The sequence below is a fragment of the Parus major genome, chromosome 15 (genome assembly GCF_001522545.3).
Source record: "Parus major isolate Abel chromosome 15, Parus_major1.1, whole genome shotgun sequence".
NCBI lineage: Eukaryota > Metazoa > Chordata > Aves > Passeriformes > Paridae > Parus > Parus major.
The window spans coordinates 7,342,854-7,368,481 of NC_031784.1; the positions used below are offsets into that span (position 1 = coordinate 7,342,854).

General features: G+C 37.1%; 1 protein-coding gene across 2 annotated transcripts in view; it reads left to right on the forward strand.

Moving 5' to 3' along the window:
• The window catches only part of TXNRD2 (thioredoxin reductase 2), a 33,205-nt gene that overhangs the window by 1,069 nt on the left and 6,508 nt on the right, over nucleotides 1–25,628 (forward strand). For both annotated transcript variants that reach the window (XM_015643641.1, XM_015643640.2), the window contains exons 2-15: nucleotides 20–85; nucleotides 788–844; nucleotides 1,416–1,560; nucleotides 1,875–1,949; nucleotides 2,769–2,847; nucleotides 3,801–3,863; nucleotides 4,204–4,274; nucleotides 7,731–7,750; nucleotides 8,111–8,202; nucleotides 9,611–9,785; nucleotides 18,179–18,315; nucleotides 23,601–23,696; nucleotides 23,906–23,998; nucleotides 24,774–24,845. In XM_015643641.1, the coding sequence (XP_015499127.1) occupies nucleotides 20–85; nucleotides 788–844; nucleotides 1,416–1,560; nucleotides 1,875–1,949; nucleotides 2,769–2,847; nucleotides 3,801–3,863; nucleotides 4,204–4,274; nucleotides 7,731–7,750; nucleotides 8,111–8,202; nucleotides 9,611–9,785; nucleotides 18,179–18,315; nucleotides 23,601–23,696; nucleotides 23,906–23,998; nucleotides 24,774–24,845 (1,241 nt within the window). The remainder of the gene's footprint in view (nucleotides 1–19; nucleotides 86–787; nucleotides 845–1,415; nucleotides 1,561–1,874; nucleotides 1,950–2,768; nucleotides 2,848–3,800; nucleotides 3,864–4,203; nucleotides 4,275–7,730; nucleotides 7,751–8,110; nucleotides 8,203–9,610; nucleotides 9,786–18,178; nucleotides 18,316–23,600; nucleotides 23,697–23,905; nucleotides 23,999–24,773; nucleotides 24,846–25,628) is intronic.

The window sequence follows — 25,628 nt, forward strand, 5'->3', positions numbered from 1 at the left end:
TTTCACATCCTCTTCACAGGAAAGAATGAGTATGATCTTCTGGTCATTGGCGGAGGGTCTGGAGGCCTTGCTTGTGCAAAAGAAGGTTTGTATGCATAAGTAACTAACAAAAGTTTTGGGTTAACTTCAGTGAGGTGTAAGAAAACTAAGGGAAGTGTTACTGGTAATCTTAAAGCTTTTTAAGAAGTACAGTATGCTCCAGTACCTGCACATTAATCATTAACTTAGTTCCATATGGTTAATCTGCAAATGGATTCACACCCTCAGATGCTGTGATCTTGTTTGGCTTTCCTCTTAAATATTTTAAAATATTTTAAAAATATTTCTTCTTTTGTCATGGGAAAAACTAATAAGCTTTCATTTCACTGTTGTAAAAGCATTCAGTGTGCTTCCATAGATACTGTATTTTTTTAAATACCATTTCTCATTTATGTGTTAAAACAGCAATCCCTTCAGACTGTTTCCAAGAATTAACTTCTGTAGAGAACCTTGTCCCTCTCCGGGTAGTGTGTTCAACAACCCACAGTGTTCTTAAACGTCTCATTTGAGGTCACATTGCATTTTTGGGGTCAGTGGAAGCTGAAGGCCCCAGTCTGGGTTGTTAAGTGTCTTCCAGAGAATTTGCTGACTACATAGGCAGGTTGGGTTCCTGATTTGGTATCTTGAGTTGGACAGGAAAAACCACCAGCTGTCATCTGTATTTTATCTGTATCTGTGCTACTAAAAATGTTTATGTTTGTGCATTTCTCCTTCCTCTAAATACCTTACCTTGCTTCTTTGTTTAAAGCTGCTCAGTTTGGAAGAAAAGTGGCTGTTATGGATTATGTTGAACCTTCCCCACAAGGTATGGAAGAGAAATACTTGGGTAATAATTAGAAATGCATATAATTAAGTTGCTCAGGTGAGCAGGTTGCTCTAGACAGCAGTGTCCAAAGCCACATTCTGCTTTTAAGTCCTTAAACCCAGCTTGTGCCATGGCTCTTTCTCTCCAAGATGAACCAGCTGTGCCTGCTCCCCTGCACATTTAGTTTGTTAGCAGTGCTTGATGCTACCATTTATAGTAGACTTAGGACTAAAATAAGTGAGACTGTTCCCTCTGTCAAAGTGTTATTTAAAATTTCTAAAAATTATGAATTGTGTCATGTTGAGGCTCCTCGTGTACCATGCAGAAAATGAAATCTGCAAACATGAATGTTTAGTTAGTGAATCTTCTGAGCTCTGAGAAAAATCTTGAGATGGTTTGAATTTTAGAAGATAAATATACAGAGATAAAAGAGCACAAAAAACGTTAGAAATTGATTGATAGGAGACAGCAAACTGCATTGTTACAGAACTTTTTACCTCCCATGTGCCCAACTGCATTGTTACACTAATCTGATGCATTTACTTTTTTTCTTTCTTTCTTTTTTTCCAAGGAACCACATGGGGACTTGGTGGAACTTGTGTGAATGTTGGCTGCATTCCTAAAAAGCTTATGCATCAAGCAGCCCTTTTAGGGAGTGCCCTTAAAGATGCCCAACACTATGGCTGGAATATATCCCAACCTGTTCATCATACCTGGTAAAGACTGTTGCCCATCTCCACTCCTATATGCTGCAAATGCATAGCAATAACCTTTTCCCAGTTGGTGTTTATTATGGGACAGTTAGAGAAGTGAATTTTGCATGTGAAATTTTAGCCTGGTACTTGTTTAAAAAACAGAACTAGTTACTGGTTTCTCAGGGCAGAAATTATGTTGATTTGGACTTGTTATTTTACTTTTACGACAAAAAACAATGTCATTCCTCATTTTCAGGAATTGCCTTTATCTTTGTGTTGCATAATCTGAATTCATAATATGATGATTTCATGTTCAGTTTCTTGTTTTGTGACAGGTCTGTGATGGCACAAGGTGTTCAGAATCATGTGAAATCCTTAAACTGGGGACATAGAGTCCAACTACAAGAAAAGTAAATAAGACTTTGAAGTTTGTCTTTTTTAGGTGCTCTTGCCCTTGTAGAATTGCAGAATTGCCTTTGAAGTTTCTCTTCAGAGCTAGTATTTTGAGTCTGTAAGTCCTTCCACTGGGGACTCTAAGTGCCCTTGTCAATGTAAGTGGTCACTTCCTCTCCCATTTTCCTTTTTGCTGAAATAGTGGTTGACACTGACCATACACAAAAGCAGTGTAGTGATGAACTCTTTAGTCTGGAGAGGTTTTTCATTAATATCAAGCAGTCACGGTTTCTTAAGATACTTTGGATCTCGTTCCCCAAAATTTGTATGCCATACAAACTCACAGCTAACACTATGCTAGAGCAGCAGATTTTTTTTTACTTTCAGTGCAGAAATGGTTCCAAGTTTTTCAATTTGAAGTTCCTTTTATAGAGAAATTATATTAATAGAAAATTTAACAGATTCTTGTCTTCTTACTCCTGCTGAGTCACTTTGGTGTGCTCTCAAATGAGCATGGTATCAGAAATGCTATAGATAGTACTAGTAATGCTATGGCTAGCAGTAAATTTCTTTTTTGAGGAGGTCAATAACCTGATCTCAAAGTTTGTTACAAGGTTAGTTACTTTTCTGTATAGAGGAGCTAAATGTGACACAAGAATTAAGTGACAAATTATGATAGAACTGCAAACAATGCTATGAAATAAGATTCTTTCCTTTTACTGCTCTATGCCTTTTTGCTACCCTTTTAAGCATTTAAATACAGAAAAACTAGCTGATTGTATTTCATACCTACTCTCTTTAAGTGTGCATTGCTGATGCTGTTTTCTTCTAAACAGGAAGGTGAAATATTTCAACATAAAAGGAAGCTTTTCTGATCCACATACAGTCCGTGGTTTAACAAAAGCAGGTAAAGAGGTGAGCTGCTGTGATGATTTCTGCAGTGTTGTTCACTTTGAACATTTCAGGTCATTTGGGAGCTAGATTGTCCTTTAGCAAATTGCTTGAGGTATTCAGTATTGTTTTGGTGAGTGAGATTTGCATTTTCCACTTAGAGAAGTTGTTTATGAGCTCGACTGGTGCCTGCTGAGTCCCTGGCCTGGCCTGGCCTGGCCTGTTAGATGCTATTGCTTTTTTCTGCAGGTGGAAATGCTGAGACAAAAGATTTTTGTTTGATTTGGTCAGTCATGCTGATGCTTACAGAAATGCAAGTTCTGAGAATTAGGTTGCTCTGAGCTGCTTCCCTCCTTCAGGTGATTTGTAGGGGTGATTAACTCAGTAATACCAAATTGTGTGTGGGAGGCAATTAATGTGAATGCACAGCTGGGTCATATAACGGAATGGTGGCTGTTGCTGTGTCTTCAACAAGGTCTGAATATGCCTTTTTAACACCTTTTTAAGAATAATTGTTTAATGTTACTGATTAATATCATCTTGAATATCGGGTTTTTGAGGGTAAATGGCTAGGATTTTCTAGAAACATTCTCATTTTGATGTAGCTTAACTCCAGGCCTGAGACAGAATTTACTGCTGTGATCCATGTGCATTTTATCCTGATAAGAAACTGATTTTAAAACAGTGTCATTTGTGCATAACTATTGCTTCGAAGTAGTCATCAGAATCTTCCTCAGTGTAAGAACAATTGCATGATTCATATTAAAACAAAACTTAGTAGAGAATGGTTAGGAGAAATTCTGCAGGTATTAGTTTATCTCCATCCTTTTTTAATGCGTTGCTGATTTTTATGTCACATAAATAGCAGATGGTATTGCCAGCTTTCTCATTAATCGCTCATTTGTACATAGATGAAATCCAAAGACGGATAAAAGGGTTTTAAAGGCTTGATTTTGATTTTTTATTTTTGTTTGTAGACTGTTGTTACTGCAGATAATATTGTTATTGCTACTGGAGGAAGACCAAAATACCCTCTGCAGGTAAGTTACCCTTCCATTTGGCAGCTCCAGTGCGTTGCTGGTTGAGATGTAGAACACAGTTAGGGAGGATAAAGAATGTAAAAATAAAGCAACATATGAGGGATTTTTTTATTTGTGTTTTTATATAAAGGATGGCCTTTTAGATCAACATTTCCATAGACAACAATTTGCTCTGATTCAGTATGTTGGTGTTGCTTAGAGCTGTAGCATAATTTGGGTTGGAAGTCAGCAGCCCCAGATATATTCCCCTTGGTCTGTACTTCATCCAGCACAGCCCAAATTGCTATTAGCTTTTACTGCTGACAGGATTTGCATTGTAGATTCATCTGTGTGATCATAGGTTGCAGGTGCACTGGAGTATGGAATCACAAGTGATGATCTATTCTGGTTAAAGGAATCTCCTGGGAAAACGTAAGTTACCTTACCATGGCTGTAACAGGTGCTGGCATTCCTACCAAGGTGAAAAATGTTCAAAATTGCCTTTTGTACACCAATTTTTCTTCTGTTTTCCTTCTGAAAATGTGCTTTGAGATGCATCAGTATTATGCTACCAAACTTCATTAGTAACTGATAGATCTTCCCCCTCCTCCTCTTATGAAATTCCCCTCTAAAATCAAATTAAATACCTGTTTTCACTATGTTAGGTTGTGCTGTAGCAATTACACCCCAAGTCACAAGAGGGCAGCATGAACTCACCCGGGGGCTGCTCAGTCCCCGTTCCTCAACTGGGGGAGAAACTCACAACATAATTTTATGTTCTCTTAAGTTGTGGCAGTTCTGCTAACAAAAGAAAATATGATGAGACATTTGGGTGCCTTTTGCTTTGGAAGCTATTGTTCAACTGAAATATTAAAACACTGGTTTTAATGGAAAGCCTAAAATGCCATAGTTGTTTTTTACAGCACATAGCACAGTAAGGTTCCAAAATTTGAAAATTGCATTACAGAGCAATTTCCCAATGAAGGTAATTGTGATAGGAAATGCAGATTTGCTAGCCTGAAAGTCAGATGATGCTATCTTTTTGTCCTATTGAGCAATTCTAGAAAAAGCAAAATAGACTTTGAACTATAATACTGGTGTTTTTGCAAAATAACATAGTTGCCATTCATGGCAGTGACTTTCTGCTATAAAAAATGCACTGTGTTAAGCTAAACTTCAAATAGATAAATGTGGGTTCTTTGTACAGTTTTGGAAAGAAAGTAAATTTGCTGTTGTTTGTACTGTATCAGTCACCTCTTGCATTTTGAAAGCATGATTTATGCGAAGAAATTGTTTTTAAGAGAAGCAACACCCACACCTCCCAAAAAAAACCCTAAACCAAAATATAAGATTTATCCTTGTGAGATGTTTCTGTGAAAATATGGCTCTTGTCCAGTTGCTGCTAATGCAAGTTGTAACAGTGTAATGTGGGAGTCTAGTGTTTATATGTTGCATTCCTGAGATTTAGTCAAAATAAGCCTTCAGGGGCTACAGTAGCATTTCTGTGCTTTATCAGGCTGTGTCTTAGCAAATGAAGGAGGGAGTTGTTAAAGGTTTGTTTCTGTCGGATTTGTTTCTGTTATAAATATTCCCAAGGTTCGGTTTAACACCTTTTGTTTTTAGTCTGAGCTGTGTTGTAGTTATTCTTTCTTTTCTCCCTCTCCAAATGTACATATCTCAGCTACAAATTACATGCCTGGAGGTTATAGAACTGTCAGTCCTGCAGTTATTCTTTTTTTTTCTTTTTTTAAGTAAACCATTAACCAACTAAAAATCCCTTAGATATACAAACACGGAGAAGAAACTCACTACTGAGATGAAGGGTTTTGGCAGAGTGAATTAGAAAAGATGCCTTGAAATGTGTTGAGTATGAGTGAGAGATTGAGCAGGTGTGAACAAGGTTAGGTCCTGCTTTCCTAAATTTTTTTTTAGACACTGACAATGCCCAGGAACCTCCTGTTTTGTACAAGAAAGTGTGAATAATATGGGGCTGATGCTATGAATAAGTGCCAGCTGACATCTATGTTTCATCTAATGAAAAAGAAGAGCAAGCATATGCCCAAATTACAGAAATTCTCATTCTTTTCCCTGTGAATCTTCAGTAGGTATCTCCTTATGGGTAGTATGTGGCTTTTTGCAGCACTTCTCAGGAGCTGCATGCTAATGAGCTCACAGATGAATCAAATGCCCTAATGCTGGAAAAATTATTTCCCATTATGTTAAATTGTTTGCCAAACATAAACCCCAGACTAGCAGATTTTAATCACTTGTACTCAACCCACTCTCTGTACACCTTCAGAAGTTGTGTGTTTTTATTGTAGGATAGAGAGATGTTATCTGGAGCCTTTTGTGAAAAAACATGTGTTGTACTGACTGTGCAGTCCCTGGGGCTTGCAGAGCTGCAGCCTCCATGTCTGCACTTCTCAGAGGTTTAAAAGCATTGCTGTTAGAACTGGGAGATGCTGCAGATTGGTTTAGGGTAAGGCATAGATCACAAACCCATTCAAAAACCTAACAAGATACTTTGTTATCAGTGGAAATATTGTGTGGAACACATCTCCAAACTGTGAGATTTTAACAAGTCTTCATAAGACATAAACAGCAAAGGAGTGCAAGTGCAGCCTGTCCAGCAGCTGAGTGTTAATGGCTGCCTGGCTGGAGCTGCTTTTACCTGCAGAGCAGGGACTGAGCATTCTGCCTTTTTTACCCAGCAAATGTAGGGAACTGAGGATGTAGTCAAGAGAGAGAGGAGCTGCTGCAGTGTAGGGAGCAACTGGGGACAGAGATGAAAACTGCTGTGCTGGAGAGCTGATAAACCTCATAAACTGCAAGTGCTGATGGACAATTTCAGTGATATTCTTGGTTGAAAGGGTGTGAAATATTGGGAGAGATGGGGAGCTGGAGTTTTATTTAAGAACTAAAATGGATATATTGGGTAAATACCAGTCTAAGTAAATCTATTAAACCCATTTTCTATAATAGCGTTCACAACTGTTTGAAGACAGAAGGGCAAATATTTGGCATTTGGAAAAATACAATTAAAAAGCAGATGGCTATAAATCAAAATGAAATTTAGCAATGAATAAAATCTTGCATTGGGAACTGTAATCTACTTGATAGGAAGACATAATCTAATTGATAGACCATCCCCATGTGCTGAAAGATGAGCTGTCAGGGAAGAAGATTGGCCTGGCTGGATAGACAGTTTTGGCTGGAACTCAGGGAAAAAAGGAGTGTTTATGCCTCTGGGAGAAGAGGGATGACTATGAAGAAGGATGCCATGAGGTTGTGCAGGGAGAAAATTAGAGGGGCCAAAGCCCAATTAGAAATTAATCTGGCTACTGCTGTAAAAGGCAATAAAAATCTTATTTTCTATAAATACAGTAGCAACAGAAGGAGGGCTCAGGAGAATCCCTATCCTTCATTGGATATAGGGGGGAGAGAATACAGTAATAAGGATAAGGAAAAGGCTGAGTTACTTAATGCCTTCTTTGCTTCAATCCTTAATAGTAACTGTGGCTGTTCTGTGGGAAACCAACCTCTGAGCTGAAAGACAGGGAACAGAAGAAAGCCCCCATAAATCATGAGGACTTGGTTAGAAACCTGTTACAGCACTTGGATACTCATAAATCCAAGGGCCTAAACAGGATCCACCCCAGGGTGCTTAGGGAGCTGATGGAGGAGCTGACTGAGCCACCCTCCATCATTTACCAGCAGTCCTGGCTAACTGGGGGTCCCAGCTGACTGGAAGTTGGCAAATGTGGCATCCAAATCAGAAAATGTTTTTTTCTGATTGTGCAACAATATGCATAAGCTCATTCCACTACTTACTTCTATTTTTTTTTATTATTATTATTTTTTTATTTGTTTGTTTGTTTTTTGTAACAGGTTGGTTGTTGGAGCCAGCTGTATCCTTTGAAAAGCCTGTGTTGGTCTACAATTGTAAGAGCATAGCTGTTTTTTCCTATGGAAGTTCAGTTTTCAGAATTTCTTTGCTCATGTCATATAGTCGAATTGGTAAGAGAAGAGTAATAGTTTACTATGCAGTAGCAACATGGAAATTAAGATCAGCTGAGGATAAATTCTCAGGATCTTAAATCCAGTGTTAACTAGAAAACTTCCAATTTTTATTCTTTGTACAAAAGCAAGCTAAAGATATCTGTGTGAGGAAAACTTGGTATCTCCAAGTAAAAGGCCACTTATGTACTACTCATATATTGTCTTGATCAAAATTATTGTTTACATTTGCTTAACTGGTGCATCACCAGATGTTTCCCTTGAGTGTGCTGGTTTTCTAACTGGCATTGGATTGGACACTACAGTCATGATGAGAAGTGTCCCACTTCGTGGGTTTGATCAGGCAAGTACTGAATATATTACATCTTCTTACCTAGCAAATAAATTAAAAGATAGATTTTTTTTTTTTTTTTTGGTCTCCTAAAGAACAAGTGTTGTTTGCATCTCCAAACATTTCCTAGTATGTTCACAGTTTTTGAGGTGGGAGTATTGTTGTTTAAATGGCAGTGACAAACACCACTTGTGGTAGTGACACTAGTGACAGCTCCTGGTTGTATGTCACCCTCTCCCACTTTAAGGAGTGGCTTCCTTAAAACTAGCAGCCTGTATACTTTAAAACTGATGGCATGCAAAATGGTATGCAAAGCAACATATAGATTATATATATATATATATATATATATATAAGAATATAAATATAAAGTATATATATAAAAGAATATATATATATATTCTTATACAAGGTATGGAAAACCTTGTATAAGAATAATTCTTAGGATTTATACTCCTCATTAAAGAAGTTGACACCTGTAACAGCACAAGATCTGAGCAAGCAGGGAATAGTGTGTGTTGCACTTGGTCAAGCACAGTAGGGCTTGCTCTAAGAACTTGATCCTCTGTAGGCAAGAAGAGCACAATGCCCATAACAAACTTAATAAAGTATTAATGAAGATAAAATAATTATGCTCAGTCTGCAGCCACATTGAGTCTGATGGAAACTGATTAGTGTGCTCTGAAACATGAGCTCTCACATTTCTGAAGAGACAACCCTGCTGTTGCCTTCATATTAGTTAATATTAACTTTATTTTCAAAGTTTTGTAAGCTGAGAGAGTTTGTGTGGAGTTGCATGTGAGTGGTTTTGTAATAATATCCTTTAAGTAATAAACATACTCTGGCAAGGTGCAACCTGAGTTTCTACAGTCAAGAGCACTGATGTCTTTGGATAAACCTGTTGATGCTACATTTTACTATTTCAGTGTGGTGTGCCATTATTTCAAGCTAGCTCTTAGGACAGAAGTATTATTTTTTTTGTACTAGAAGTTTCCATGAAACCTTAGTGATTTGTAGTCATTGCAGAGAAATAGGAAATATCTTTCTCCCATCGTTTTATGAAAAGTATTAAATTTTCATCAAGCTACTAGAAAATTTTAACTATGGTAATGGTAAATTGAATATGCTCTAGATTGTGTAAACAACAAATTCTTTAAACATAACTATTTTATTAATATGCTGGTTTATTTTTTTGAAAATAATTTGACTATGCAGGTATAGGTGCCTCTTGGAATGGAATTGCAGGTTGTAGTGACTCCCTAAATTATCATGTGTTAGCAGTGCATAGTAACTAAGTGATAAAGAATGTTTGAAATGTGCAGGGTATTTATTGGGGTTTCCTGAACCCAGCTGAAGGAGGGGTTTACATTAAAAAGGTCATATATCTAAGATAAAACAAATTTGTTTCACTACTCAACAGCAAATGGCTTCTTTAGTAACTGAGCACATGGAATCTTATGGAACAAAATTTTTAAAGAGATGTTTCCCAACTAAAGTTGAAAAATTGAAGAGCAACAGATTGCAAGTCACTTGGAAAAATGCTGACCTGGACACAGAAGAAACCGATTCTTTCAACACCGTTATGTGGGCAGTAGGTAAATATGATTATCTTAACATTTCTTTGCAATGCTTTTTATTCTGATGAAGTAAAGTCACTTCATCATGGGGTCAAACAATGCCCCCCCCACTAAATGTTTAGTGACTTAAACAATGGTAGTTGTTTAATTCTTTTCTTGCATTCCTGACTTGCTCATTTACAGTCTAAAACACATTGAAGTTACAGTGAATGGAAGAAATCTGTGGTAACTATTTTTGTATGAGATGCAATAAATGGGAGACATATTCCTCACTTTTACTGGAGTAAGAACATGAATTCCAGCAAGCTCATGTTTTCAGGTAGTGTTCTCTGAGTCCATACTCTTGACTGATTCATAAAACTATTCACTCTAAGTGCATATTTATCCTGTTTAAGAGGCTACCATTTCATCTAGGATTTTTTCTAAACTGTGTTGCTTAAGTGTGTTACTGTAGCCATCATCCAGTTCAGAGAAAGAGAAGTAACTGTCTCTAAAAACCCAAGCTTATTGCAGGGAACCTTGAAACTGTATAGCTTTTTGAAATCTGGTTAGGGACGTCCACATATCTCAGACCCCTTGGAAATGACATACAACATCTAAGTGTAAATTGGTTTACAGGAATGCTGTGACAAATGTCTATGACCATAATCACCAGAAATGGGAATCAAATCTGGGGTTTGCCTCCTTTGAGACAAATGCTACTTCCTGCAAGGACTAAATGATACATGGTACAAGGCTCCATCCCACAGGAATGAAAATACTCCTTCAGTGTTGCCTCCCTAAACTGCTCATTTGTCGCTGCTACAAGTCTGGCCTCAGTTCCTGTATTGGTTCAGATGGGCTGTAAGCCCACCAGAGTATTCTTGTTTTTGTGCTTATAAAGCTTTGTGAATATCTGGAATTCTAGATCAATAATGCATGGCTAAAGGTAGTAGTGGTATTTGGCAGGCAGATGATATCTGGCAAACAAAGTAAATAGGCTTAAACATACTACCCAAGAAATCTGGTTTGATGCAGACGAATAATGAGTTTTACTAGCAGCTTTAGCAATCCCCTTGACTACTTTATATTCTTTTTATCTGGCACTACTGTTTTAGAGTAGTGGGGATGCATTGCTCTTTCATTTATTTATAACATAAATTTAAATTCTTGTGGTTGTAGAATAGATCCATTACAGGATCAGAAACAGATCATTTACAGCATTTCGTATTTTGCCTAGTGGACTTAATCTACTGTCCAGTTGTTCCATTTCTCTGGTTAAGTCAGCTTTATATCTTCCTAATACCCCAAACAGAGAGCGGGTCATGCATTGTGACAAATGTTTTCTTTTCCTTACTGTAACTACTACTCTCTTAGAAATAGTAGAAACTCTCTATAAATTGTGGAAACAGCCTGTAATAATGGATTATTCTCATCAGAACCAATCAAACAGACTAGTGCTTGCCAAGAGCAAAAAAAGCTCATGCTATCTAGACACATAACAATCCTGAAAACTGTAGAATAATATTCATGAGGTGAGACAAAAAGATTTCCAAAACGTGGGTTTCTAAGTGCTGTATTTTATTTTTCTTAAGCTTTCTGGTAAAAAACCCAACCCATTCTGTGGTTCTATGGAAAGTACTCCAGTTGGAGACACACATGTCAAATGTCAAGTCAATTTGTTTACTTTTGTCTAAGATGGAAAAAAGAGCTATTAAGTTGAAATAATAAGGAAAAAAATCTTGGTTTACTGTTAATTATAATGGAATAAGGTTGCATGCAGACTGTTGCAATTCAGTTGTAACATGAGTCTGCTCACTATTTAATACAGAGGAACTACATGTATTTTAATTTTTGTCACAGATTTGAGTTACTATCCATATTTAGAAATAACAAAATGAATACTTTGAGGATTTTGTGTTGACTTTTTTTAGTGTTTAAATTGGCACTCCACCCTTAAGGATTAAACACATTAACAGTTAAAGCTGGTTAATTGGTGTGCAGTCCATATGATTCATTGTTTTGCTCTGTATCAACACACCCACACCAGGTGTCTCAGATAATAGGCTGGGAAACTTGGTGGTGTTGAGGATTTCCTGTCTGCAGATGTGCCAGTTACAATACTGATTGAAGCAAGTCAGCTTGTAGAGTTGGTTAAAAAGCAGCTGTTGTTGTTAATTAATTGTAACCTAAATTATAGTACATATTTCCATAATTTTTGCCAGAGCATCATGGAATTTTAATAGGATTTTATGAATAATGTTAAAAATAATTACTGACAGTAGGACATAGTTTAATTAGCTACAGTACTGTCCCTTAATGTCAACCCTTGAAAAAGAAAATTAGATTGTGTTTCTATGACAGATTTTTTTTGCTTTTGGAATGTGTGATTTTCTGCTTGTATGGATAAGCCAATAAAAGCAGGCACAATGCTCTCTTTGTTTTTCTAGCAGCTTTTTAAACTAGTCAAAATATTTGAGGGGGAAAAAAAAAAGAAATCTCATTTTGATACATTTAAATGTAATTTAAAAATTTCAATCCAACGTTTTGTAGGTAACTGTCATGGACCTCTGATACCTTGCTGAGGGACTACATTCTGTTATATTCCAGCTCAGTGCAAGAGCTTGTTCTTGACCTTTATTTGATTTTTCCAGTTTGGTTCTGTATATCCTTCTGTCTTACTAGTGCTGTCTTTGGCTTCTAGAGAATTCTTCTGAAATTGCAAGATTTTGAGATTTTGAGTTTTTGTTTAATGCAGAACCAATAAACTTTTACTACTGTATAGTATTCTCCCTGCCCTTAAGAACATACAAATAATGTTTGTTAGCTGCTTAATTTACCTGAGTTCCAAAGCAATGGTAAAGGTGTGCACATTCAGAGTAAACATGGGGTCTTCACCCAAAGGAAAGAGTAGATATTGATACCTTTATAAGCAATTGCTGAGATGCAGGGCAAAGTTGCAGGAGATCAGGCTTTGTAGGGTGGGTTCATTTCAGCTGTTGAAGGGCTGAAAACTGTGGCTGGAGTGCAGCAATTGCAAACAGCCAGTATACAAAAGGAATTGGTAATTAGTATTTCCATGTGAGTTTGCAATAGATGGCAAAATATCCCTGCTCTAACTGAAATTTGATTATTCACGAAAACCTTAGAAAAGATAACCGAGTCACTCCATCTCCAGTGGGGTCTTACTGTGCAAAGGAACAACACTGAATGGTTAAACTAAGCAGGTATGTGCCAAATAGCCTGGAATTAGTTTGTCAGAGAATGTGAGGTAGTGTGCAATGAACTGTGACAGAAAGAGACCAACAGCAGATTTTATGTTCAGCTTTAAAAACAGAGTTTTCTTCCTCATGAGGGCAGTGGAACAACCATTCTCAAGTTCCAAATAATTTGTAAATTTAGGGGATCCTGACTGTGTCTTTGAAATAATATAATATTTGCTGTAAAAAAGAATTACAACTCTAGGTCAGTGTAAAGCTGAACAGGTATCAGGTGTTGCACATCATATGCTATCAATTACTGACATTGTCCTTGGTGCCACACTGGACATTAGGCAGATTTGTTTTGTTGTGCAGCAAAATAGAACCCTCACTGTTTGGTATCAACAAAGGGTTAAGTACATAACATTTTTTGTAATAGTTTTCTTCAGGGCTTACCACCAAACCGGTTTGGATTAATAAGGGAAACAGAGATTTTGTTAGGATATTTTCTGTGAAAAGTCCCATAAGGTAAAATATTGCTGTGATCTCCTGTGAGCAGATCTCTGCCAGACCCTGTAGAAAAGGGAATGGGCTTTAGATTTGTTTTGGAAAACATAATCTTGCCATCAAGCTTTTAATCTTGGAACTATTCAGTGAAAAATAAAGCACCTTGGTTGATCTCAGACAGCCCTTAATGCTAATATGTTGTGGTTTGCTGAGGCTTTGGGTCTTTGTTCTGAGCTTCCCATGTCTCTCTCTCTTACTAACTTAAACTCATTACTCTCTTGGTAAGATGTGGTTTCTGCAATCCTAATGAAAATTGTCATTCCCATTATATCAGCCAGTGCTTTTAGGTTTTTTTCCCATTATCTAGTTTTAAGGACATTCAGTCAGACTTTATTCAGCAGGGCTATTTTTAATGTTCTTTTCCCTTTGTTCAACCAACCCATAAACTTTGAGTCTAACTTCTATTTTATGCTACTTATTTTACCAGCCTGTAACTACAAAAATAACTTGTTCATGTGCTAGGCTTGCCTCTAAATCTGCATGTGAAGAAGGTTGGATTCAGAACTATTTCACCACTAAGGTGCTATTTGAGTTGATAGGTGATGCTAAACTTTACCCAAATTATGGTATACATTGATTTTAAAATGGAAGAAAATTACTCCAAAGTAATTTCTTGAAAACAGTATAATTACTGACAGTTTGTGCAGAATGCAGGTTCTGTTCAATCATAAATGCTGAGGAGATTGAAGCCAATGACCTACCTCACTTGGGAATGGTGGCTGAGTGCTGGTTTTTGAGATTGCAGAGCCAGCCTTTGAAACCAAACCTTTGGTTAAAGCAAGCTTTGTGTGGGAGAATTAATTTAAGAGTGAACTGTAGCTTTCTTCTCAGGAAATGTCTCCAGTCTCTTCACTTTTTACAAGATGTTGAGAACAAGAAAAGTAGGATTTTAGAAGTCTGTCCCATGCTGTAAGTTTTTAACTTGATTACAGGTCACTTGGGAGTTGCTTTTGTTGTTAAGTCCAGGTGTGCGCTGAATGGCCATGGCCAGATTTTTGTTCATTGCACCATGAGCTTTCTTCTGAGGCGACTCCTCTGTGTGAAAAGTATTAGTCAGTGCTACAGGAGAGTACAGTTCTCTTGGCAGAGAACCAATTACTGACCTAGCACTGACTAAGGGCCAGATTTTTTTTTTTTAATTGTGGCAGGCATGCTGGAGGTTTATCAGTAATGGATGTAGTGTTTAAAAGCATCCTTGTAGAAATAATGCACACTGCTATCAATGTGATAAAGGTTCTGAACTTCTTTTAACCTTACTTAATCTTACTCTAGCCAATATTTTCCTGTAATCTGAACAGTAGTTACACTGAAGTGTTTTTTATTAGTCATTATCAGCTGATTATGTTTAAGTGAACATCTTGTGGGATTTAGGATACATTTGAAGGAGGAAAGGGTAGTGAGGTTCAAACTAATTTGGGGAATTTGTCAGGCACTCAGAACGAAGAGAGTATTGAGACTGGGAACACAGACAAGACTGATTAAAGTGATACTGAGGTCAGACTGGATAAAGTTATAAGGTGATATGTCAGTGTATAAGGAAGAAATGGAAGCAGACTATTGGGCTTGAGCTTTATCCCAAAAAAACTCTACTGTCACCCAGCAGTATCCTCACAGTGGCCATCTACAATAAAATGCTTGGTTGGCTCCAGTTTGGAATTTTCAAATGTTGTGAGGCAAACAGGCATTCCAACTTCTGTGGTTGAGAAACTTGGGAAGACCCATTATAAAATTCTGCTGTCAGCTGCACCTTTATCACCCTGGGAAATCTTACTGGATGTAAGAATATGCTATCACTCATTTACCACTGCTGCTTACCTGATGATGCCTATTCCTCTGGCTTCTTCTGAGTTCAGCTGCTTCATTCTCCACTGGTGAAGGTCCTGCACCTGAAGGTCACAGTCTGATACTTGTTCCCCTTGTTCTGTGTTCAGATGTGGTTACCAGAGCCCCCAGGCAGGTGAAGGGACACAAATGTCACACCACAACACAGCCAACCTGGCCAGCATCTGTGATGTGAGCTTCAGCCACTCCCCTGTCACTCCCAGCAGTGGAGCTCCCTGCCTGGCAGCCCCCTTAGGAAGCCATGTTGTTAGATTTTACAAAAACAGATCAAAAAGCTGTTTTTTTCTTTTAAAGTTAAAAGCAAGTGGGGGCCAGCACTGAAAGCAGGGCTCTGTGTGGTTTTCACAGCTGTGTGCTAAGCGTATGGGTCTGTGAAAGATGAGATTATGGTGTGCTGTTAGAAGTGCAGGAGGCAGATCACCTTTTTAAGGGTCAGATTTGAGTTACACCTTTCTTCTAGATGTCTGGCATAATATTTTGCTGTTTTGAATGAAAGCTAAATCTAATCTTGTGTCCTGTACAATCACACACTCCTGTTCTTTGGCAGTTTCAGGACATCTTCAAACTAAAAGCATATGTGCAGATTTTAGGCAAATGTAGGTATGTGTGCCTGGTAGGATTTGGGATCTTAGAAATAAGCTGTGAAGCCATGCTTTCTTGAAGTTGAAAATGTGAAAAAATCAGGAGTTATGGGTATAAAATGAAAGTCCTTTTGAGAAATGGTGAGAACTGATTTTATAATAGTAAGTGCATGCTGGGAAACATCAGAATTCCCTGAATTTGGCACTACAGCCTACCAAGACACATTTATAATCATGAGCCTAAGCTCCTGAATTTCAAATCAGCCAAGATCAGTAAGTATAATTCTTGTTTATAGAAGTGAACCTGCATGGGGCTAAAGGCCAATAGAGCTTCAGTTCAGTGTTTAAAAATTTTGGTTTTGCCTTCAAAAATAATAGTTAGGCAGTAAAATTGAGAGAGAAACTTCACTATGAGAAGCAACACCTTTTTTTTGTAGTTCTTAGCTATTAATACCAAGCTGTACATATGTTAAAATAGACTGCAGTGGAAAGGTTAAGTGTTATCCTGCAGATTTGATAAACTCAACTGTTGTTGTCACAGATCTTTAAATGACTCTATTGACGGTTTTTCTTTTTTTCCTCTTTCAGTGCCTGCCATCGCGTGCTAAGTTTTCTCTTGGCTCAGCCTGGCAGGAAAAAGAGGAAACTAGAAAACCCCATTAGTTGTCCATTTGCAGAATACCCAGGCTTTACTCTCAATACACAAAGAAATACAACGGTAGGAAGTTGTTTCACATCCGAGCCAAGATAAGGTCCTGGAGGTTTATTATTTTTGTTGCCTGATAGCATCAGGACTGGGGAGCAGGGGGCAGAGAAGGAACAGCAGATCAACATCCCATGAGGACAACAGAAGGGAAGACAGACAGATAGCCAAGTGCCGACAGCTTCAGTCAGTGCTCCCAGAGGAAGTGTTGGTTTCACCAGATGAAATTAATACACAGAAGTCTTTACAGAGGCATTCAGATGTGACATTGTTTGAGGGGCCTGGCTATATGGCAGATGTATAAAGCACTGAATCATATGTTTACATATAATTAGGTCTGTATTGACAAGCCAGGTTTTACTTTTGTTTAATAATTTCCTACATTAGCATCAAAGAGCTTGTTTTTATAATGAGAACACATTTCCCTTTTTATTTTGCTTTGCTAAAGCTCTGTATTAACATCAAATGCAAATCATGACTCACGCAAAGGAGACCTGTATGTGTAAATATATCCATATTCATTTAAGGCCTCTAAAACAGACACAATGTTTAAAAATTTCCTTAATTTGGATATATTCAGGTATTCTTTTTTTCTATGTGTTCCTGTGTAGCCTTAAAAATTTTGTGACTAATACATAATTTCACTGTGCTTATTAACTTTCAAACATGTTGGATAGAATTTAAGATTCCAATTTCTGGGTCAGGAATTGTTTCCTTAGATACTCTGTAGAAAGGTCAGTGTAATGCTGTTAAGACTTCAGTGATCTAAGGGGTAATTATGCAGAAAACACTACAAAAATAGATTTTTAAAATATGAGATCATTTGATATGATTGGAATAGGAAGCTGTAATATAATCTGGGCTTGGTTGGATTTGCCTCATTTGTTTTTAAATACATTTAAAATGTTTCTAAACTCTACAGAAATAGCTGTAGATATTATAATAATAAAAGTTATAATCGATAACTAAATTAGCATTTAGGATGTGAGAACAAAGTTGATAAAATTTTTCATCTAAGCTGAGGGAACTAAAAGTGTTTTAAGATAAGTGTATCAAGATTACAAGAAACGAAGACTTCAGGGATGTTTAAAATTGAACAGGATTATTAAGAACTTTTATTCAAAAAGTATACACAACACAGTGTTGCCATTGAGCACCATTTGATTAATATTTATTGGAAATTTTCAGTGTAGAAGTTGCTTATTTTATATATATATATATATTTGTGCTACCTTAGGAAACTGAATTTAGAATACTCAATAAATATGGAATCATGTTTTTTTTGCAAAATGGATAACCCTCTGATGTCTGAACAAATGCAATAGTGATCGAGCTCCTTTCCATCAGAATGTCATACCCATACTTTCCACCCCTGCAGCTTTCTCAGTGTAAGTTTTCTCATATTTCTGCTTGGACTATCATATAGAACAAAGTTCTTGGAGACCCACAGTGGAGGATGCCAGCTTTTTAGATTAACACTGCTGAAGTTTTCCAATAACTTTTACTTTAATTTCTTATTTATTTTTTTTTTTCCTTAAGGCCGAGCCCCTGACACCAAAACTCTCAATTTGGAGACAGTTGGAGTGAAAACTAATTCTGAAACTGGAAAGATTATTGTTGATGCCAGTGAAGCTACTTCTGTTCCTCACATTTATGCAGTTGGAGACATAACAGAGGTACTGAGTCTACATAAACTATTTTACAATAACAGGAAGCCAACTTTGTTCCTGACTAATAACTAGTCCCCAGATGTAGTCATGCTCTAGTGTATATCTTGTGTTTTGCACTTTTTCACTTGGCAGGACTGGAGTGTTTATGCCAGCCACCTGGGTCAGTAATTTCCTTCACAGGGATCTTGTGAAGTATCTCAGCATGAGAGGTTATTGCTGATGTTTATCAGGGAGTGCATCATTGGTCAGAGGCTAATAATGATGTCTTTATCACTCTGATTATCTTTCTGTAATGTTTTTATCACTTTTGACATATGACTTCATACTGCCTGTGAATGCTGAGTGAAAGCAGTTCTTGCCTTCTGTAGCTGAGTACATTTATTGGAGATGACCATGACAAGTTCTGTGACGGTATTTTGGGTGTTAATTGAGACTAATCACAAAACAGCTTTTCAGCTCCCTGACGCAAAATGCTTCAGACAAAACTACTTTCCTCTAGAATAAGAAAAAGTAATTGCTGAAAATAGTAAATGCATTTGAATTTTGTTCATGATTATGTTTAATAAACATGAAAGGTGTGGCTTTTTTTTTTTAAGAAGGTGACATTATAACCTAAGCAAAATAATTTACTTGTTAGATAAAACCAGATTCTGTAGTTTTGTTCTAGTGCTATTAATAATCTATAGTCACATATGACAAGAATGTCTTGTCATGCTAAATGTGCACTTAAATACTTTCAATCTTCCAATTTTCATTTTATGTAAGAGCTCAGATTATTTGCTGTAAATTGGGAATCCTCAAATATGTTGATTTCATAAAAAGAGTTTGTCTGGATTCTGAACTGTAGAGTTACAGGAGGATGTTGACATCATCTGCCTGCTGTGCCTGGAAAATCTGGACAATATGTAGAATACAGAGCAATGCTGGGCATTGCAAGATACAGAGTTTTCTCACCTGTTACTGAAATTTATGGAATTGAGGCCTTTCTATCAAGACTGCTTCTCATATAGTGCAGGCATCTGCCTTACAAGTCTGATAAAGCTAAATACTGTAGCAGTATCCAGACAGTATATATACCATTTTAGAGAAATTTAAGAGATTTCTTATTCTGCTATGTTTAAAGTGTTTTAAAGGTCTCTCAAATGTGTAAACCTTACAGGTGCTTTTAGTTTCTGAAGAGATGTAACAGATTAAATGATGTCTTGGGAATAGCCCTGCTAATTTCTGACTGGACTCTGGAGCTGCCAGAGACACTTAAATCTCATAAATCTGTTGACCACTCCTGACCTCTTCCCTCTATGTAGACATGTGTTTCTTCCTGTCTGTCTCCATCTTCGTGAGGACTTGCCATTTCCTTTTAAAGTGTGTTAAAACTTTTTCCTTCTCAGATATTTCTCCTTTATTTTTTCCTCCCTTACTCTACACAACTTCTCTGTCCTGTTGTCCTGTCCAGTCACTCAGAGCTTTGGGATTTTGTAGAGTTCCTCTCCTTTCTGCTCATTTCACATGCAGATTCCCTCTGTACTTGTCACTTCTTGCTCTCAGATACTTCCTAAAGTCCACTTTCTGCTCACAACAACCTCCTACACCTGCTTGTCCCCTGTATATATGCCTTGGCTAGCCTCCTGCTTTCCAAAATTTTCTTTTTCATTTCATCCAAGAAGCAGTTGTTAGAGGCTGGCAGGGCTTAGATTCTGCTGCTTATTTTGCTGCCAATCTGCAGTTATTTTGAGCATTTCCTTTTGGATGCTTTTTGTCTTCTGCTCTTTGAGGATTTAGTTTAAAAAGAAATATAATGTCGGAGGCAGGATGCTCTCCTCTTTCCTACTCTGTATCTAGAAAATCATGTCTTCATTTATTTGTCATTTTCATTTTGTTGTTAAAACTTGTATTTCCCTTTCCTGCTTTTGTCCTTATTAGTGCAGATTTTTGAACCTGATTGGTTCAATAGACACTTCTAAATGTAAGTGTTAAAAACAGCAGTTTTTAACTGTTAAAAACACAGTTCTATGCTGTGCCCAGTATACAGCTTGGAGACAAAATGAAAAAGTTAAGTCAGTGCTCTGTAGAATATTCCCTTAAACTATTATCTGCATATTGGCTCAATGCAGAGAATTAGAGATCATCATATAGTACTCATACATTTCAAGTGTTCAGAGATAAAAAGAAACACTGCCACTATCTTATCTGACCCCAGCACAATGTGACCTAATTCCACTTACTAAGCAATGAAGTTTATTTTATTTGAATACTTAAATTAATTTAGTCTTTTTTTAAAAAGCAGAATTAATTTAGATAATAAATTTTATTGGCATGGGAACCAGCACTGAAACAAATTTCTGTGTTGGTGCATGTATCAAACTAACACACAAGAATCAAGGGCATCCTTCTAAGAATCACCAAGCTGCAGAGCTTGGTTGTGGTACTTTTTGGGTGTGACCTACCAAAAGAGCACAGGAAGAGGAATCTTGTTTCCTGTGAGTATCAATGATCCCTAAGAATCATTGTAAAACTTATTTTTTCCTCTGGTGTTCCTGCTCAGGATTTCTCTTAGCTCTGCTCTCTCCCTGTCACAGTTTCTTTGCTACCATAAACTGCTTTTGCTCAAATTTTGCAAGTAGTTCCCAAGCCCTCCTCCCTCCTTTACCACTCCACACTGAATAAACACTGAATTGCTACCAAAACGCAAGAACTGCTTTTCTTGTTTGAATTCAGTGCCTTGGCTGAAAGGGGAGTGAGAGAGGGGGCAGCTGAGTTTTCTGATTGCTCGGAATGACTGTTTTCATTTGGGAGTCCTACCCAGCTGGTATAAATGGGAACCTGTGTGTGCATGGGAATCTTGTACCTCTGTATGACAAAAGGAATCCTAATGTTAGCCAAGATTTCATTTGGAAAAAAAAAAAAGGAGAAAATCTTCCTGATGTCCATCAGTTTGTGTACCCTAAAAAAACTTATTCAAGTTTTGGTGAAATATTTTCAACTGGCAGGTGAAATTGCATTTCAGCATTTTCATCTTCTGTAATCAGGATCAGGAAGATCAGGCTGGAATTTTAGTTTGAATTCTTTTTTTTTCAGTGCTGATATAAACTCTCTGTGTTAAAATCCTTCCTTCAGTAGTGTTCTTGTTGAAAAGCATGGCACACACTATAAAGACATTTTCTCAGAAGGAGGTTTATCACATGGTCAGGCCGCTCTACATCTGTCATATTTCAAAGGCTGTTACAACAAAGATGTGTAGAGAAAGTGGAATGTACAGTATGTTGCTTTGAATAGAAATGAGACCAAAAAGAGTTGTGTTAGAACAAATACACATTACTTCAAAGCTTTTTAAACTCTCCTAGGACCATCTCAGTTAAATGTATAATCCCCTGGAGGATTCTTATGAACAATTCGTATCCATAATTATCAGCAGAGTAGTTCTACACATGACTGCAACGCGAATGTTCATTTCAAATATTTACCAAGGAAGGTCTTTAAGTCATTGTTTATGAGGAATTGGGCTTTATCTGCATGGATGTTTTAGTAATTAGTTGGGTTTTATGGAATGCATGGCAGTGCTTTCACAATTTTATCTCTCGTTCCAATCTTCTATTCATTTCTGGAATGCCAAAACAACATATATTTCCTGCTACAGAAATGATTGGCAGAAATGTTTCAGGCAAATGTGTGTAAGAAAAAACAAATTTCATCTGGTAAATTACATTTACAGACTTGAAAGTCAAAATGCTGGATTTGAAAAATTGTGACTTGACGGATGTTGGAAAGAAAAAGGGATAAGACTTGCAGCTTTGTGATTTGTCATGAGCTGTGGAGGGAAAATAGATTAGCCTTCATTAACAATTAGAATTGTGATTTCTGTTATCAGGTTAGATATAATGTTTCAGATTGGTTTTTTGCAATTGAACTTTTAAGTGGTTATTAGTACAGATAAAAGTCTTGATGCCTGTTAATATGTAGCTAATTAATATGGTATGTGTACTGAAGAAAATGGTAGCTAATAGCATATACAGAGTCTGTCTACCAACACACAAAAAAAGATAAGCTGGTAAAGATGAATGGATTCCAGTAAATGCTCAAAAACTTTAGGATAATGAAAAAAAGTGAAAAGGTTTGAGTGTGTGTGATGGGGAATCCTTATTCTGTTTCCTGCTGAGAACTGGTTTTGAGACCTTATTGAATGACTGCCTCCAAATGGGGCTTTGCAGGTGTGTGACAAGTGTTGTAGCTAAATAGGATGTGTATTAATCAAAACTTCACACATTTTATAAAGTATTCCATGTTGTGCCATGAAAGTGTTTCTCTGTTATGGCTTTCTTTTGTTTCCACATCATTCTTTCTGAATTTGTGACCTCTTTTCTCATGTCAGACAAGCATTTTGATGGTATGTCTTGGATGAACCCTTAACCAATGGGTTTTTTGTTAGATTTATGAACTTTGTTCAGTCTTATTAACCTTTATGGACTGTTCTTCCTTGGGCTTGAAAATATTCCCTTGCAAATACCTTCAATTTTCAAAAACTTTTGAGTTCTTTAAAACCAGCTCTGCTGTTCTGATGGTCCAGTGGTGCTGTGCCAGCACTCAGAATTAAGGATCTGGCACATATATAGCACTGTTTGGATATAAAACATAGCCAGGACTCATGGCTTGAACTGGAGCACATCCTGATCATATCCTGCTGTCATTCCATTTCTCACTTGCAGGAAGTTTGCATTTGCCAATAGCAATCCCTTTCAAGCCTCTCTCTATCAGCAGAGCCTGAGACCAGCACCAGCTCACTCTCTAGGTCACACTGTTAGCAAGAGAATGTTCCACTTTTCCAGTCCAGGACCAACAGAGGAAGTCAGTAAGAGTGTCTACAAATAGCTAGGTTTTGTGCCTGTATTCTGTAAAAATGTGTCAGACAATTTTTTTTTAAAGGTCTGATCTTATAAAAACACTGTTGGTTTAAACAAGGCTCTTCTTGCTCTAAAAAGACACTGAAAGATTTCCTCGTGGCTTACTTTGGAGAGAAGAGGTGAACAGTCAGCATGTGAATATGTGCTGCTTTTCAAGAGATGACATGATAAGATATAAAGATTAGACATATTTGTGACATTTTCCCCCCTTTAAGACAGATAGTAAACTTAAACTTTAAAGCATGTTTGGACAGAAATCATAATTGCTTTTTCTATTTGGAGCCCTGGCTACCAAGCTGGAATTCCAAAGGTTTGGCCTTCCTCTGACCATTGTCCCAGGAGAAATCTTCGGATGCCGCTTCTCCTTAAGTTCAAAGTTTTGTGTTCTCTTCTTAGGGCCGTCCTGAATTAACACCCACAGCAATAGCTGCAGGAAAACTGCTGGCTCAGCGACTTTTCGGCCAGTCTTCAGAGCTGATGGACTATGACAGTGTGAGTTGTTACATCTTTTTTTCAGTAAGAACAATCTTTGGCTTTTTTACTTTTAAAGAATTTTCAAGCAATTGGGTTTTGTCACCTTGAGTCCAGCTTTGACAGCAGCCAAAGCAGAGGTGTGTGTGCCCAAGCTGCACCTCTCAGTGTCTGCCAGGCAGCTGCTGCACATGGTTCAGCAGCAACACCTTCTGCTTCCTCCCAAGCAGGTGCCTACCACAGTCTTCACTCCCTTGGAGTACGGTTGTGTTGGCCTGTCAGAAGAAGCAGCTGTGCAACGTCATGGATCAGATAATATTGAGGTACGAGAACATTTTTAATTTTCTAGTTGTTGTCAGAGTTGCCCTGTGGAAAGGCAGAATTTTCACTGCTCTATCAGGTCAAAATTTTGATCCACAAAATGCTGCATTTCCAGTTAGGGAGTTGGTGTCTCCAGAAGTGCTCACAACTTCAGTAGTATTGCAGCTAGTCACAATGGGAACTGTTACCTATTGGTCTTAAAATTACTGATAGGGTGTGACAACTCTAAATTAGCTGCCATTTTAGCAAGTTACATTGTGCAGCATCATTTAATAACGGTTAGGTTACTTTCTACAAGTTACCCTTGAAAAGATGTGTTGTGTTACTCTTACTCACTTGCCTCAGGGAAAATCATTAATGAAAAAATAATTTACCATTCAGAATGCAAAAAAGAGTGGATTTTTTTGTGGGATGCATTTATGTAGATATGAAAAGATTCTTGGATTTCATTATTTTCAGTAATCAAGGCACTGAACCTTTGGGAGAAGCTTGAAAATGCTAGTTTTTTTCCTTTAATTTGGTACATTAGTCTGAGTAGGATGATTTGTGAGGGTTTTTTCAGTTTTGTTTTTAATCTAATGATCCTCTGAGAAAGGTTTGTGTTAAGTTCTTACTGTGCTTTCCATAGTTTTCTTTAAAATAACTAACAGGTTATAAAGAATTCAATTTTTGTACAAAGGTATAAATGTATAGTAATAGTAGTTATTACAGTAATAAATACCAGGTTTTCACATAATAGTACTTGCTAACACAAAGTGTTATTGTTTTTCCTACCAGGTATACCATGCATATTACAAACCCTTAGAGTTTACAGTGGCTGAAAGAGATGCAACTCAATGCTATATAAAAGTGAGTTTTGTGGGCTTTTAACTTGCTTTTAACTTAAAACAGGATATGGTACAGCAAACTTTAAAGAGCACTGTTTGGCAAAACAAACATCTCAAGATGGATATTTTCTTGGTGACAGACATCTTGAAATTGCTGTATAGATATTAGCATTTTTCAGAACCAACATTCTCCTGATAAATGCCATCTTTGAACTGCTTTTAAGGTCCTAAGAAATATTTCAAAATCTACAGAGATCAATTTCTGCTTCTCCCAGCAAAGTTCTTAACAGGTTGCATGTAATATTTATATCGACAATTAATATTTATATTGCAATATTTAGATCTCTTGCCAAAAGTATGATACCTTCAAGAATTAAACATGAGGCTTACAAAACTACAGTAACTATTCAGTCCCCACTTACGAAAATGAAAAAGCTCCTGGTTTAGACCAAAGTGCCAGACGTGAAAAGGGCCTTCTGCAGCAATCCAGTTGCTTCAATGTTGGAAATATTTTTCATGCTTTTGCCTACAGTAGAGAATATTAGATAAGATGAAGCATAGTGTTGGTAGAATATATCATAGCTTTCTTTTTCTTCCTTTTCTCCTCATCATCAGGGAACAGTCTTTTTTGAATAAATGTGTCCATCAGTTAAATTATACAATATTTTATTGTTATGTAAGGAATATCCATTGTCAATAGTTGGAATCAGTTTTTCTGACTGTATCTGTCAACTCTGAATTATGTAAATGCTTGCCTTAAGTGTCCCAAGTACCACTGTAACAAAGGTGATGATATTAAATTTTA